The 14,374-nt window shown below is 37.0% G+C and overlaps 1 protein-coding gene across 15 annotated transcripts in view; it reads left to right on the forward strand.

The window, feature by feature from the left end:
• Nucleotides 1-14,374, forward strand: part of MYCBP2 (MYC binding protein 2) — a 282,822-nt gene that overhangs the window by 39,902 nt on the left and 228,546 nt on the right. For all 15 annotated transcript variants that reach the window (XM_023186011.3, XM_026446684.2, XM_026446688.2 and 12 more), the window contains exons 4-5: nucleotides 7,171-7,324; nucleotides 12,388-12,584. In XM_023186011.3, the coding sequence (XP_023041779.2) occupies nucleotides 7,171-7,324; nucleotides 12,388-12,584 (351 nt within the window). The remainder of the gene's footprint in view (nucleotides 1-7,170; nucleotides 7,325-12,387; nucleotides 12,585-14,374) is intronic.

Genomic DNA, 14,374 nt, shown 5'->3' on the forward strand with positions numbered 1-14,374 from the left:
TCCTTCCTTCCTTCCTTCCTTCCTTCCTTCCTTCCTTCCTTCCTTCCTTTCCTTCCTTTCCTTCCTTTCCTTCCTTTTCTTTCTTTCTTTGATGGAGTTTTGCTTTTGCTGTCCAGGCTGGAGTGCAGTGGCATGATCTCGGCTCACTGAAACCTCTGCCTCCTGAGTTCCAGCAATTCTCCTGCCTCAGCCTCCTGAGTAGCTGGGATTACAGGCATGTGCCACCACGCCTGGCCAATTTTGTATTTTTAGTAGAGATGGGGTTTCTCCATGTTGGTCAGGCTGGTCTCGAACTCCAGACCTCAGGTGATCCACCCGCCTCGGCCTCCCAAAGTGCTGGGATTACAGGTGTGAGCCACTGTGCCCAGCCAAAAGCTTCTTTCTTTAACCTAAAACAAACATGTTTATCTTCACTATGGGAGCTCCTCTAGGTAGAAATTATGGTCTCTAATTGTAATTTCTTACGCTTAACTAGGAGAGATTGAGATAAAAAACATAGTTGAGTTAGGACGTAAGGCTGCAGGACTTGTATAATTTATTTTTTAGTTAGAATACCAATTCTGTGTATGTGTGAGTCACACTGTATTATAGTAATTGTGCTACTTAAGTTCAGTATTGTGAGAGAAAACAAAAGCCTGGATAAATTGTTTACATAGGTATGCAGGTTTTGAATAGTAAACTGTAGCTCAAATTAAATTGCATGAAAAAGAACAATGGATTCTTAGGCTGTTTTAAAACATCAGGATTGGTGAGTATTAAATAAAATATCAGGCATTCCTAAGATAACCTTTTGCAGCATGATTAACAGAGTCAAAGGGGGATCTTTCAAAGAAAATTAAAGATGATCAGATAGCCCAAGTGATTAATACTGAATTTTCCACCAAGTACTGACCTGTCTGCAAACAGGGTTAGCATGGGTTATGGAGCCAAACTGCTGGGTTCAAACACCATTAAAATTACTAGCTATGTGACACTGGAAGTTATCTGACACATCCATGCCTCAGTTTTGTCATCTATAAATTGGGGGTTGCATCTACCTCATAGGGTTGTAGTGACAATTTAAATGAATTAATGGATGTTGAGTGCATGAGAGAACAGTACCTGGCGAAAAGAAGTGCTCAGTAAATGATATATATAGTTATAAGTGTCAGGTTAGGTGCAAACAAGAAAATGTGTAGGTGCAAATGAATTTGTGTTACTTGTCAAGGAACTCGTCAGTTTATTAAAAAAATTATGCAAGCAAATGAAACATCTAGAGAATCAGTGCAATCACCTGATGAATGAAAGATGAAGAGAAAGGAAGAAGTGATGAGATGCCTGTATGCAGAGGCAAGCAGATACTATGGGTGGGGAGTGAAACTTTCAGGTGATATTTTTTGGCATTCATTTCCATGACATGAAGGATTGACACTGAGGACAAAATTAGTCTCGTAAAGTTTGAGGTGATGGGATTAGAAGGCAAGTGGGAAATGTTGGCATTTTTCTTTTCCTTTTGATCATCTCTGTGCCTCAGCCTCAAATGCTGCTATCTAGTATCCTAGTTTGCTTCCTTTCTTTGTTCCTCTGTTGCTCCTCCTAAGCATGTGGCTGTCCCATTCCTTCTCACATGAGGTCTCTGCCTCTCCTACTCTTTTTTTTTTCTTAACATGATTAAGACGGTTTTTAATCTGTTGTTGAAGTGTTGTTGTAATACAGTTTTATTTTTCCCATTCTTGAGTTTTAAAATTTAGTTATTAATAAATTGAGTTTGTTATATAGATCTTGTCACCCTTTTTTTGCTTTTTGCTTTTGTTTTTGTGTTTTGCGGATCAGTAATCATTGATATATTTAAAGGAGCTTTCTGTTCTTTGAACGCTTCTGGAACATTAAGTTTTTTACCCAGCTCAAACTGTCACTAAAATCTACATCCTCTAAAACTTTACAAATTTTACACCTACATGATTTTTATTATTTTTATTTTTGTTTTTATTTTCATTTTGAGACAGAGTCAGGCTCTGTCACTGGGGCTGGAGTGCAGTGGCATGATCTCAGCTCGCTGTAACTTCCGCCTCCTGGACTCAAGCGATCATCCCACCTTAGCCTCCCATGTAGCTGGGACTGCAGGCGTTCGCCACCACCCCAGGCTACTTTTTGTATTTTTAGTAGAGATGGGGTTTTGCCACATGGCCTAAGCTGGTCTCGAACTCTTGAGCTCAAGCAATCTGACCGCCTCAGCCTCCCAAAGTACTGGGATTACAGGCATGAGTCACCATGCCCAGTGCATAATTTTTAAATAGTAACACTTAGAATTCATATTTCCCATCTGAACCCATTTGAAGCCAGTTATTAAAATTATTATTTTAATACCACATTATTAAAAGATTTAGACTTACATAGGATCATTTCTTTCTTAATTCAGTATATTCCTTTTGAATTTGTAGCCAGCATTGTATTAGGTCCTGAGAACAAAAGGCTGAAACATAATTCCTGCCCTCAAGAAAGCATTGTCTTGCAGGGATAAGAACCAGGTCAGTAAACATTCTCTAGTGCCTTAAGGATTGATAGGGAGTGCTAGATATAGTGGAACACGTTAGAGAAAGGACTCAACACTGGCTGAGATAGAGCAAGAGAGAGAGCAGGAAGCTAAATCATGAAGGGCCTTATGTGCCATGTATTTCAGATGTTATCTCGTGATTAGTAAATATTGAAGATTTTAAGCGAAAGAGTATCATCAGACTTGCATGATTGCATCGGACTCACCACCCTTTAGTTATGGATATGCCTTACTAAGACTAGAGTAACTTTGTAAGTTCACTCCTGTTAGTAAGGCATATCCATAACTAAAGGGTGGTGAGTGAGACTGGAGACAGAGGAACCATTTAGGCAATTATTGCAGTTGTCTAGAGAGTGTTAATGAGGGTTGGAATTATGGTAGTGACAGTGTTTTGAATCTAAGAAATGTTAAGCAGAATTGACAGGAATTAGGAATAAATTGGCTCTAAAGGCTGAAAAAGAAGGCAGAATCTAAAGATATTCTTTAAGGTTCTGTGTATTGAGGCCATTTACTGAAAGAGGGAAAACTGGATGAGGAACAGTGCTTGGCTGAAATGATGATCAAATTTAGTTCTGCACATGCTGATTTTGAATTAAATGTCACATGTCCAGTGTGTGCTGTGTAGGACTGAAGTTCGAAAAATAATTGCCAGCTAGAAATATAGATTTGGGAGTTATCACTATGTAGGCACAAGTTGAAACAAATTTCTATGAGAGATGGGAGGGAGTGGAATCAAGAACATTGAAAAAATAGCTTTGAAAAGTTGAAAAGTTTGGAAAAGTTCTCTTCTCTGAGTGTGAAGAGAAGGGAAGATGGTAGTAGTCATAGATAAATGTGTTTTTTAGACAAGGAACTCAGAAACTTCACACTCATACTTTTTTTTGTTTTTCCTGAGATGGAGTTTCACTCTGCTCGCCCAGGCTGAAGTTCAGTGGCACGATCTTGGCTCACTGCAGCCTCCACCTCCTGGGTTCAAGCGATTCTCCTGCCTCAGCTTCCCAAGTAGCTGGGATTACAGGCGTGCGCCACCATGCCTGGCTAATTTTGTATTTTTCGTAGATAAGGGGTTTCTCCATGTTGGTCAGGCTGGTTTGCAACCCCGACCTCAGGTGATTCACCCACCTCGGCCTCTCAAACTACTGGGATTACAGGCGTGAGCCACCGCCCCCGGCCCCACATTCATAATTCTCTGCCTTAGCCTTCTCCTCCTCTCCCTCTGCTGCTGCCTCTTCCCCCTCCCTTTTCCTCTGTCTCTAGATTTTTAAATTTTTTATTACTTGTAGATATTATCACTGTACCAAATATTTGCTTTATACAAACAATTTTAAAAGGCAGTATACTTCTCTCTGTGGTAATATGTAAATATAATTTTGATTTCCTTTTGAGCTTTTTCAAATATATAAGTATTGGAAGTGATTTTAGGCCTTTTAACTGAACAAGATACGATTTTTAAGGGTAGAGAGTTAATTATTAAATCCAAATGTGATGTAACTGAACTTTTATGATCACACTTATTCATGAAATAATAAAGTCACATTTGGAAATATATGGTTTGAGTTGGGCAAAATAAAACCTTGAAATTATATATCATTTTATATCATTTTTCTTTGGCCAAATATATTTTTTATCTTATTTTCCTAGCATATTAGACTGGCTGTATCAGGTAATTATTTCGGCTTTATGTTTCTTTACCTTTCAAATATAATAGATAACCTTCAAATTTTAATTATTTGAGAGCAGCAGTAAAGATAAAATTCAGTAAATTTACAAAAGACTTTTCTGAAGAGAAGTGTGAAACCATGTGTTGGGTAATTAGTTATAGTTCGTTATTGAAAGTATTGAAGCTTCTTGTGTTCTTTTATTGTTGTAATTATTATTTTTCTTAAGTGTCACATTTATTTATTTTGCTAATTATACATATTTATTATAGATAATTTGAAAAATCAGAACATTTTTCTAAAGATAATTAAAAGTGAGAAGTAGTATTTGAAATCCCGTTAACCAAAATATACCCCTACATAAACATTTTTATTTCTTTTGTCATTTTTTCTATGTAATCATTAAAATATGTTTTTTACACACAAATGAAATAATACTATATTGGCAGGACTATATTTTTTCTGCTTACGCTTCCTTCCTGATACTGAAGGAGGGAGAAATACATGTTTTCACTGACTATAAGACTTCTGTTTTAAAGTCTACTTTCAAAGTTCAAACTTTTGGTAAAATATTTTATACTTAGCCAAACAGCAGAAAAAGACTTATTTAAAAACATGTATGGTAACTGTGTGCAGTAATCCATAGCTAAATATGAAAAATTCTTTAATAGTTGCAGAACGTGAGGTTGATTTTTGTTGTATATTGAATATATATTACTATTCTGAAAATGAATGTTTTCCCATTTGTTAAACAAAAAGTCTACAGTGAACCAAGATGTAGATAATTGGTGAGACTCCCACAGTGTTTAACCCAGACAGATGAAGAGTTTTCTATCATGATCATTGTGACCAAAGTTTTATGGGCCAGTCTCACTAAAACCGGCTGGCTCTGTGTCTAGGCAGCCTACCCGAGTTGCCTATTGCCATTCGCTTGTTATTACACCTTAAACTTACCAGAGAGATCGAGAACCTGTTCATTAGGTAGACTTACTGTTTCTGGCAAGGTTCAGTAATTCCTTTGTCGCTATAATAAATGAACCTTGGCCGGGCGCGGTGGCTCAAGCCTGTAATCCCAGCACTTTGGGAGGCCGAGACGGGCGGATCACGAGGTCAGGAGATCGAGACCATCCTGGCTAACACGGTGAAACCCTGTCTCTACTAACAATACAAAAACTAGCCGGGCAAAGTGGCGGGCGCCTGTAGTCCCAGCTACTTGGGAGGCTGAGGCAGGAGAATGGCGTGAACCCGGGAGGCGGAGCTTGCAGTGAGCTGATCCGGCCACTGCACTTCAGTCCGGGCGACAGAGCGAGACTCCGCCTCAAAAAAAAAAATAAAAATAAAAAAAATAAATGAACCTTAGCCAAAAATGTCATCTGTGAAGAATCCTCTTGGAGTTATGAAAAATCATGGTTGGTAGCAGAGTAAGCAATCTGAAAGAATAACAGAATATAGTAGTCTTCCATTGGCTTGAGAATAGAGCCCCACATTTTGTACTCTGGAGATCTTTGATTTCAGATTTCTCTTTCCTGTAAGTACATAAGCAGATACAAATCTTGGACAGTATGTTTTTATTTTCTAGTCCATTCCAGGAAAAGAAACTATATCAAATGTGAAAGTTTCATCACTTAATGTGTTTAATCAATTGAAACTTGCTAAGCAAATTCTTCTGTAATATTAGTTATAATCAAGTCTGTTAGGATTTTATATAACTTCTCTAAAGATAGTCCTCCTAGTCATTTGACTTCTCAGCTGTAGCTGTTGTTTCCAGAAAACTTGTAAATGTTAATCAGAACTACAAATGACTTACCTTCAGCTGATTTGCCTCTTGTCTAGAAAATGTCTTTCTGAGATGCAGTGGTTTTTAGCAAACAACTTAGTGAATAATTAAACAAATATTTAATGTATGCCTACCATATGCTAGGTAATTGGCTAGGCATGAGAGGTATTAAGCCGTTTAAGACATGTTCCTTGTGTATTGGAAGATCACAGTATAGTTGGGAAAATGAAAACAAAAATAGTTATACTATAATGTAATAAATGCTATAACAGAGGTCTGTACTGAGTATGAATTATATACATGACTAATTTACCCTATTAGATTATAAACTCTTAGGGGACGGGGTCTAGTGTACCTTCATATTTCCAAAAGTGAGTTTGCACAATGTGAGTGCTTAGGAGGTATTTATGTAATATGTGAATTAATGCAAAAATATCAGCAGAGAGAATATTTTTCCACCGTTGTGTTCAATAGAATTAATGGTTTCAGGAGTTTCTACTAATTAGTCTTATTTTGATTTTTCTGACAATTTACTTAATACTTCCTGAACTGGTTCTCAGAATGTTGACATTGCCTGAGAAATGGAATTTGTCTTTTATCAGTCTTGTGAAGGTATATCCTTAACTCATTCATTGCAATTTGCTCTCTCAATCTTTAGTAACAGATTTATCTCTTTTGCTGGATATAGAGTCTGATTTTTCTTGCGCCTGATGAGGAGAGGTAAGATAATTAAAGGAAAAGTACCAGTGATATTTTTAGCTAAGCCGTTTTAAATTGTTTTGTGATCATCCTACAAGAAGGGATATCACCTATAAATAATAATATAGTGATTGTACCATTATAGAAAAGGCTAAGATGAAAAGCTCCTTATAAAATCTTTTTACTGTATGTGCTATGTTGACTTTATTTCTGGTTATAGGTAACAATTAACATGACTTTTGACAAAAAGAGTACTGAGTTTTCCTTGAGTATAACCAAATAAACTTTGCAAATTAATACAGTTTATTTCTTCTGAGTGAATGCAATCTAGTCTCTAGTTCATTGTTATAAGCCATTTTCATGATGTTTTATTATGGCTCCATTATATACATATACATATACATTATCATTTGCTGTGGAAGTAACTTGTACCAACTAAACTGCTTAGAAAGTGTTACTAGCTTACCTGTCATAAAGTATATATATTTTTTCCTTTTAAATAGATTATTGAGGTTGGCCTTTGTGAAGTTTTTGAATTGATCAAGGAGACACGATTTTCTCACCCATCCCTGTGTCTCAGGAGTCTTCAAGCCCTGCTCAACGTGCTGCAGGGCCAGCAGCCAGAAGGCCTCCAGTCTGAGCCACCCGAGGTCCTAGGTAAGAGCCAAGGCTCATTCAGTGAAGCATTTAAAAGTGAATATAGTTAATAATAGAGTATTATGCACTTCAAATTGTTAAGAGAATATTTCTAAAGTTCTCAGTACAGAAAATGTTAAGTACTTGAGGTGATAGATGTTAATTAGTCCACATTTTAGTCATGAATCATAGCATCACTTTATACCCTATAAATTTATACAATTATACATTGTCAATTTGCAGTTTTTAAAAAGTGAAGAGCTTCTCTTATGAAGCACACACAATAGCCTATAATGTAGTCTTTATTTAATTGTGGTATGGAAACAGCAGGGGTATAAGTTTTAGAGTATTTTTTTCTGTGTTCCTCTGAAGTTATGGTTTAAGAGTTGAAGTTCATGCACACACATTTCTCAATTAGCATGATGAAGCAGGGGGCAAACAAAACATAAATGCCTGGAATGCAGAAATAATCCTCAAACCTTAAGGTCACTATTAAATTAAATCGTTCTTATTAAACTTTTGGACAAAATAGCTAACATTCACTTTCTCTATACTCTCAATAGTTTTGAAAAACAGGGAAAAGGAAATAAATGCCACAAACTCAAAACAGTACAATTAGTTTCTAAATTGAGGGGAAATTTTTTTTTGTATTCATCATAAATAAAAATCTATTTGTGTTATGGATTAAACTTCTGACTTAGCAACTTTCATTAAGTAAATAAAATGTTTGCTTTTCTTAAAGTGTGTTCCAATTCTTGCCTTTCATATCAGTGACCTAGGCTCAACATGTAATCCTTTAAATAAGATAGGAGCTTTTACTCAAAAGGTGTTAAGGAATAGAAATATAGATGGAAGCATAATTTTTAGCTGGTTAATTGCTTTTTTTCTCCAATGCTAACTATGGGTCTTTAAACTGTCTCAAGTTTTCTAGATCCTTCTAGTATTATAGGAAAATTCTCCGAAGTACTAGATCTGTGGTTCGCAATTCGCATTAGCATGTATCAGAGTTATCGAGGCCTTCCCTATGGTGTTTCTGATTCCATAGACTTGGGGTGGGGCCCAAGAATTTGTATTTGGAATAAGTTTCTTGGTGATGCAGATGCTGGTTTGGGGACTACATTCTGGTTTAGACTAAAGCTTGGTCCTTTTTTTTCTACTTGGCTATTTAGATTTTGTAGGACTCACCTGTGAGAACCAAATTGCATGAACCTAACTACATGTCAGATTTTTCTTTTTTTGGTCGCATGTGGTGATTCAGTTTTTGTGTTTGACTTGTTGGTTGGTTGGTTGGTTGGTTTTAATGGGAGGGAGGATGCTGGTCATTAAAACAAGCTGAGGATTTTTAAACCATCCCCCTCACATACACAGTTATTAAAAGCTATTATCAAATAAAAGCTGTCATGTTGACAAGCAGGCTCTGTGTTGGTTATTGTTAAGATAGCACCATTGGTCATATTAATATCGTGAAGTGCTGCTTGACTTGGCAGCATTTTACTGAAGATTTGACTTATTTAACAATATTGTGCTGGGTTTTCTTGGCTTTGGTTTGTCAGTTAGCAAATAATTGGAATGTTAAAATACCCACTAAGACTTGTATGTCGTATTTCCTACCTTGAACATGTTATTTCTCTCCTCCTAAGTCTTCTGCCATTCTCATGTCTTATGTCAATTGTTATATACTTTTCCTTTTTATCCGTTCTGTACATACTTTCTTTCCTTTATTCTTTTAAAACTAGACTTGTTCTTAATACTAGCTTTGAAATATAATGTGTGCTTTAGTCTTATTGTCTTCCATCAAAACTTTCACTTTGGCTGGGTATGGTGGCTCACGCCTGTAATCCCAGCACTTTGGGAGGCTGAGGCAGGAGGATAGCTTAAGGCTGGGAGTTTGGGACCAGTCTGGGCAACTTAGACCCCTATCTCTGCAAAAAACAAAAAATTTGGTCATGGCAATGAGTGCTACTCAAGAGGCTAAGGTGGGAGGACTGCTTGAGCCCAGAAGTCTGAGGCTGCAGTGGGCTGTGATTGTGCTACTGCACTGCACTCTAGCCGGGTGACAGAATGAGACCTCATCTCTACCAAAAAAAAAAAAAAAAAAAAACCTGAAAAAAATCCCACAAAACCCAGAAACCTTTCACCTTGTTAATCTGTTCATTTTTATTTTCTTGTTAAAAGTTTCTGATTCTGCTGTGCTGCCTTTCGTCTGTCTTCCATCCTTTCGGTGTTTACTGCTGATCTCATCACTGCTTTGGCTGATTTTTCTATGTAAGGGATTTCTTATCACTTCATATTTTCTATTTTGTTAAATTAGCTCAAAGATAAAAGCACTGATTTGGTTCTTTTATAATACATTTCTGTTGAAACTTGCCTCTCCTCCTTTTTTTAATCTAATATCCCAATCTTATTGGTTATTCTTTTTTCCCCCATTTGGTTGTTTTCGTGTTATTCATGAAAATATGTGTATATTTATATAACTCTTACTGTAGAATATCTTGATGATTAGTATACACCAAGCCTCTTCTCTTTGCAAATAGATTTTGATTTTTAAATTATTTATTTAAAAATGTATTCCCTTCTGTTTAGTTAGATTATATTCTCAAGTATTCACTGAAATGTAATAGCACCCCCTTTGTTATGTGCTAAGAATGTATGATACCATTGCTGTTATTATGGAACTTAGCATCAGATATGTGTATAATTACAAATGTGGATAAATCGTATGGCGGAGAGTAGAAGGAGTTCTGAGAGTCCTTTTTGTTTTTTGAAACAGAGTCTCTCTCTGTTGCCCAGGCTGGAATGCAGTGGTGTGATCTCAGCTAACTACAACCTCCACCTCCCGGGTTCAAGCTATTCTCCTGCCTCAGCTTCCTGAGTAGCTTGGACTACAGGAGTGTGCCACCATGCCCAGCTAATCTTTGTATTTTTAGTAGAGACAGGGTTTCACTATGTTGGCCAGGCTGGTCTTGAACTCCTGACCTCAGACAATTTGCCTGCCTTGGCCTCCCAAAGTGGTAAGGATTACAGTCATGAGCCTCTGCACCTGGCCAAGATTCCTTTTTTAACTTAAAAAATTTTTTATTTACTTATCTTTAGGGACAGGATCTCACTATATTGCTCAGGGTAGACTCAAACCCTGGACTCAAGTGATCCTCCTGCCTTCACCTCCCAAGTAGCTGTGACTATAGGTATACACTGCTGCACCCAGCTCCTTAAAAGCCTCCTTGAAGATGCGACATTTGAGATTTAGAGGGTGAATAGGAGGGAGTGAACTAGATTGTAAGTGCTCCAGGTAGAAATAACAGCATGCAATAAGGCTCTGAGACAAAAGGAGAATGCATGAAAAGAAGAGCAATATGGCTAGAATGTGAAGAGTGAAGGGAACAGTCTTGTAACAGGTGAGGAAAGAGGCAGGGACATGTGGAGCTTTACGTGCCATGTTAAAGAATTTGATTATTGGGCTGGGAGGAATGGAAGGTCATTCTCTATTTCATTACACTAAGAATATTGCTTTTAAAATAGCCTGTTTTCTTAAATTATTTGCTTAAATTGTTGACCATTTTCTTTCCCTGGAATCTTAACCTTTTTGAAAGGGTAGAGACTTTCTTTGTCATGTTTGCCAGTACCCTAATGCAGAGTAGTTGCTAATGTGCGAGAGTTCAGTAAATATTTGCTGAATAATCAACAGGTGTACTTGCTGAAGGGTAATAATTGGAGGAAGGATGGGTAGATGGAAATATGGACCAACAGGAATAGATGATGGAAAGAAGGATAGCTGGAGGAAAAGGTAGAGGAAAGGATAAATGGAAAAAAATGAAAGTATAGGATGTATACAGACAAGTGAAGAGAGGAAGGGAGAAAGAAAAGAAGGAAGAGGAAGACAGAAGGGAGGAAGGAATTAACAAAAGAGTGGAAGAATTTTAAGTAGACAATTAGATTTTTGGTTTGAAATTCTCCCTATTGGGGCAATAGCGAATGGTAAGAGATAATTTCTTAACCCTTTTTAGTCAAAGAGATGATGATAGCATGGATTGGAAAGATGGTGATGAGATAGAGAAAAGTGGTTATCAGTTAGGATGTAAAATAAACAGGGCTTAATTTGGGATTAGCTGTGGAAGATGAGGGATTGGTAGGGGCTGCCTAGGTTTCTGTAAGTTACCAGATAACCCACAGGTGGCATTTTAGTTTTTAGAGAATTGTAGTACATTACTTCTCTTTCTCTTGTTCTCCTCCATCTCTCCCTTCCCTTTCCCTCTCTTCGTCTTTCTCAGTTTTCTGACTCTCTTTTTCTCTCTCCATCTGATTATTCACTCTGTAAGGATTTTTAGATCTCCCTTCTATGGAAGAAATACCCAGATGTCTGTTGATTGAATCTTGGATGGAGGTGTTCAGGGAATTTTGTGTGGAGACCTCTGCTGGTTTTAAAACATTTTGTGTGTGTGTGTGTGTGTGTGTGTGTGTGTGTATGTGTTTCATCTTCACCACTAAATGACTTTATGATTTAGGAAAAATCTTTTGACTACCCTGTATCTCAATTTCATTGTTAAAGGAGGAGAATATCTGTCCTATTGACTTGGAGGTTTTTCTAGGGTATAAATGAATTACATCCTCTCTAAGTGTGAATTGCTATTTTGTTAATGATGTAGCCAATTTTATATTAAAGCACATTATGGCATATGTTTTATGTTTCTATTACTTTGAAAATATATACATAATTTCCTGGACACTTAACATCTTAAGAAACCTCCTAATCTAAAAGGTAAAATAAGTATGATGAATAGTCTGTTACTTGATAGGATGAGTTTCTTGAATATGTGAATGTCTCTAGGCAAGCTTGTTTTAAAAGACCTTAGATTTTCTCTTTTTACTAAGAAAAACAAGGAGTTGAACGGAATGTTCTTTAAGGCCCTTGTTACATAAATATTTCAACTTCTGGGGAAAAGAGTAACTGGAAAGAAACTAATGCAAAGTAATTGTTCTAGATTCCTTAAATTTTGTTTATAATGAGACAAAGTAAAAATAAATAAATATAGGCGTATAATGTTCTGTATGTTGGATGAATATAATTGAATTCTATTTATCCACAGAGTCTCTCTTCCAGCTTCTTTTGGAAATCACTGTTCGAAGTACTGGGATGAATGATAGCACGGGACAGTCCTTAACAGCACTTTCCTGCGCTTGCCTCTTTAGTCTGGTGGCTTCTTGGGGAGAAACAGGAAGGACACTTCAGGCCATCTCTGCTATCCTCACCAACAATGGAAGCCATGCTTGCCAAACTATTCAGGTATTTGATATTTATATCTGCTTAGAAATTTGTAAGATGACAAGTTACAGTTTCATCTCAATTTCTGTCAATGGGAATTCTGCTTTTTCACACTCATTACAGTAACTTGATCTGTCTAAGATTGATACATAAGTAATCTACAGAATTTCAATTACATGATATGTATGTTTAACTCTGAAGCTTTAAATATAATAAAATGAATTTTGGCCAGACCTCTTAAATCTTTAAGCTGATCTTTGCCTTAACACCGTAGCCTTCTCTTTCCTTGCTGTTGTCTTGCTCTCTGCGTTCTCCCCTCTTCCCATCTTTCCCTGAATTTTTTAGAATGGAATTCATTCGTAGTTTTAAATATCTTTTCTCTGTTGAAAGAAAAAGATATGGTATCCATCTGATATATTTTTGATTGATTATATGATTTTTTATGAGTTGATTTGTTTCTGAGTTGCTTCAGCTATGTATAAAACATTTTAGGCTTTTATTATTCAGTTGTGGAACAGACAAGCTCGTCACCATTTTAGTAGTGGGAAAAATAATCCTTCTTATAGGCAAACTTGACTTAATTATTTGGGAAGGCTCTGGAAATTGAGAAAGAAGTTATGATTTTAAGACCTGACTGTCTACTCTTCTCTGGCCCCTTGGGCAACCCCAGAGCAAGTGGAAGGGCTGCCCCAATCCTGTTATTAGCAGACCAAAGATAGCAAAAGGAGTATATTGGTCATTTTCTGTCTTACTCAGTGATCTTGAACTCCTCTTGTCAAACAAGAGCCATTCCCTTACTCTAGATTTCTGCTCTTTTCTTCCTTTCTGCCTTGCTTGGAATCCTTTTGTCCCTTTTTATGGTCCTTAATTATTTTGAAGTTGCTCTAATACAACTGTGGTTTTCAAGCTGTGTTCTGTAGACGTGCTTTCAGGGTTTGGCAGATGTTTAATTTAAATATATGTTTAAAATATACAAATATTTTAAAGATTGTAATAAAATAACGCAAACATTCAGATACTATATACCAGATTTTAATAGGATAGTGACCACCAACATATGAGCTTATGAATTTTGATATGATTTGCTTTTATGTAGAGACTTAGGAATGCCATTAGAGCTCATAGCAGGAGTACATGAGCTACGTTCATGGAAAGCCTCCCAGAGGATATGAGGTGAGATCTAAACAATGGGTTGAAATTAGCCAGGAGAAATTGTTGGTGTTGGTGGTGTAGAGAGAGAATGTTCTAGGTATCCGCATGCTAAGGCATGGAGGTGAGAGTAAGAGTGGAGTATATGAAAGCTGAAAGAAGTTTAGTATAGCTATAGCATAGAGAGCTGGCAAATAGTATACCCACAACGTAGAGAGCTGGCAAATAACAGAGACAGGACTTGAGGGCTTATCTGTCTCCAATATTTTCAGTCACTAGACAACACAAAACTACTTGATCCTCTGAATCAATAGCTGCGGTTCTCTACAGACCTGCCACATCACTACATCCCCAACTCTAGCTGAGACACCATATTAAAGCCCATTACCTTAACATAACTTACAATGCTCTTCATGATTTGGCCTTTTATCTACCAGCTTCATTTCTCAAAATGCTCCTGGCCTGACTATTGGTAGAGGGAGAAAAGCTTTCCCTGATGATGTGTGCAGTAGTCCATTTTCACACTGTTGATAGAGATGTCCCTGAGACTGGGCAATTTACACAAGAAAGAGGTTTAATGGATTTACAGTTCCACTTGGCTGGGGAAACCTCACAATCATGGTGGAAGGCGAGGAGGAGCAAGTCATGTCTTACGTGGATGA

The sequence above is a fragment of the Piliocolobus tephrosceles genome, chromosome X (assembly GCF_002776525.5).
Source record: "Piliocolobus tephrosceles isolate RC106 chromosome X, ASM277652v3, whole genome shotgun sequence".
Classification (NCBI taxonomy): domain Eukaryota; kingdom Metazoa; phylum Chordata; class Mammalia; order Primates; family Cercopithecidae; genus Piliocolobus; species Piliocolobus tephrosceles.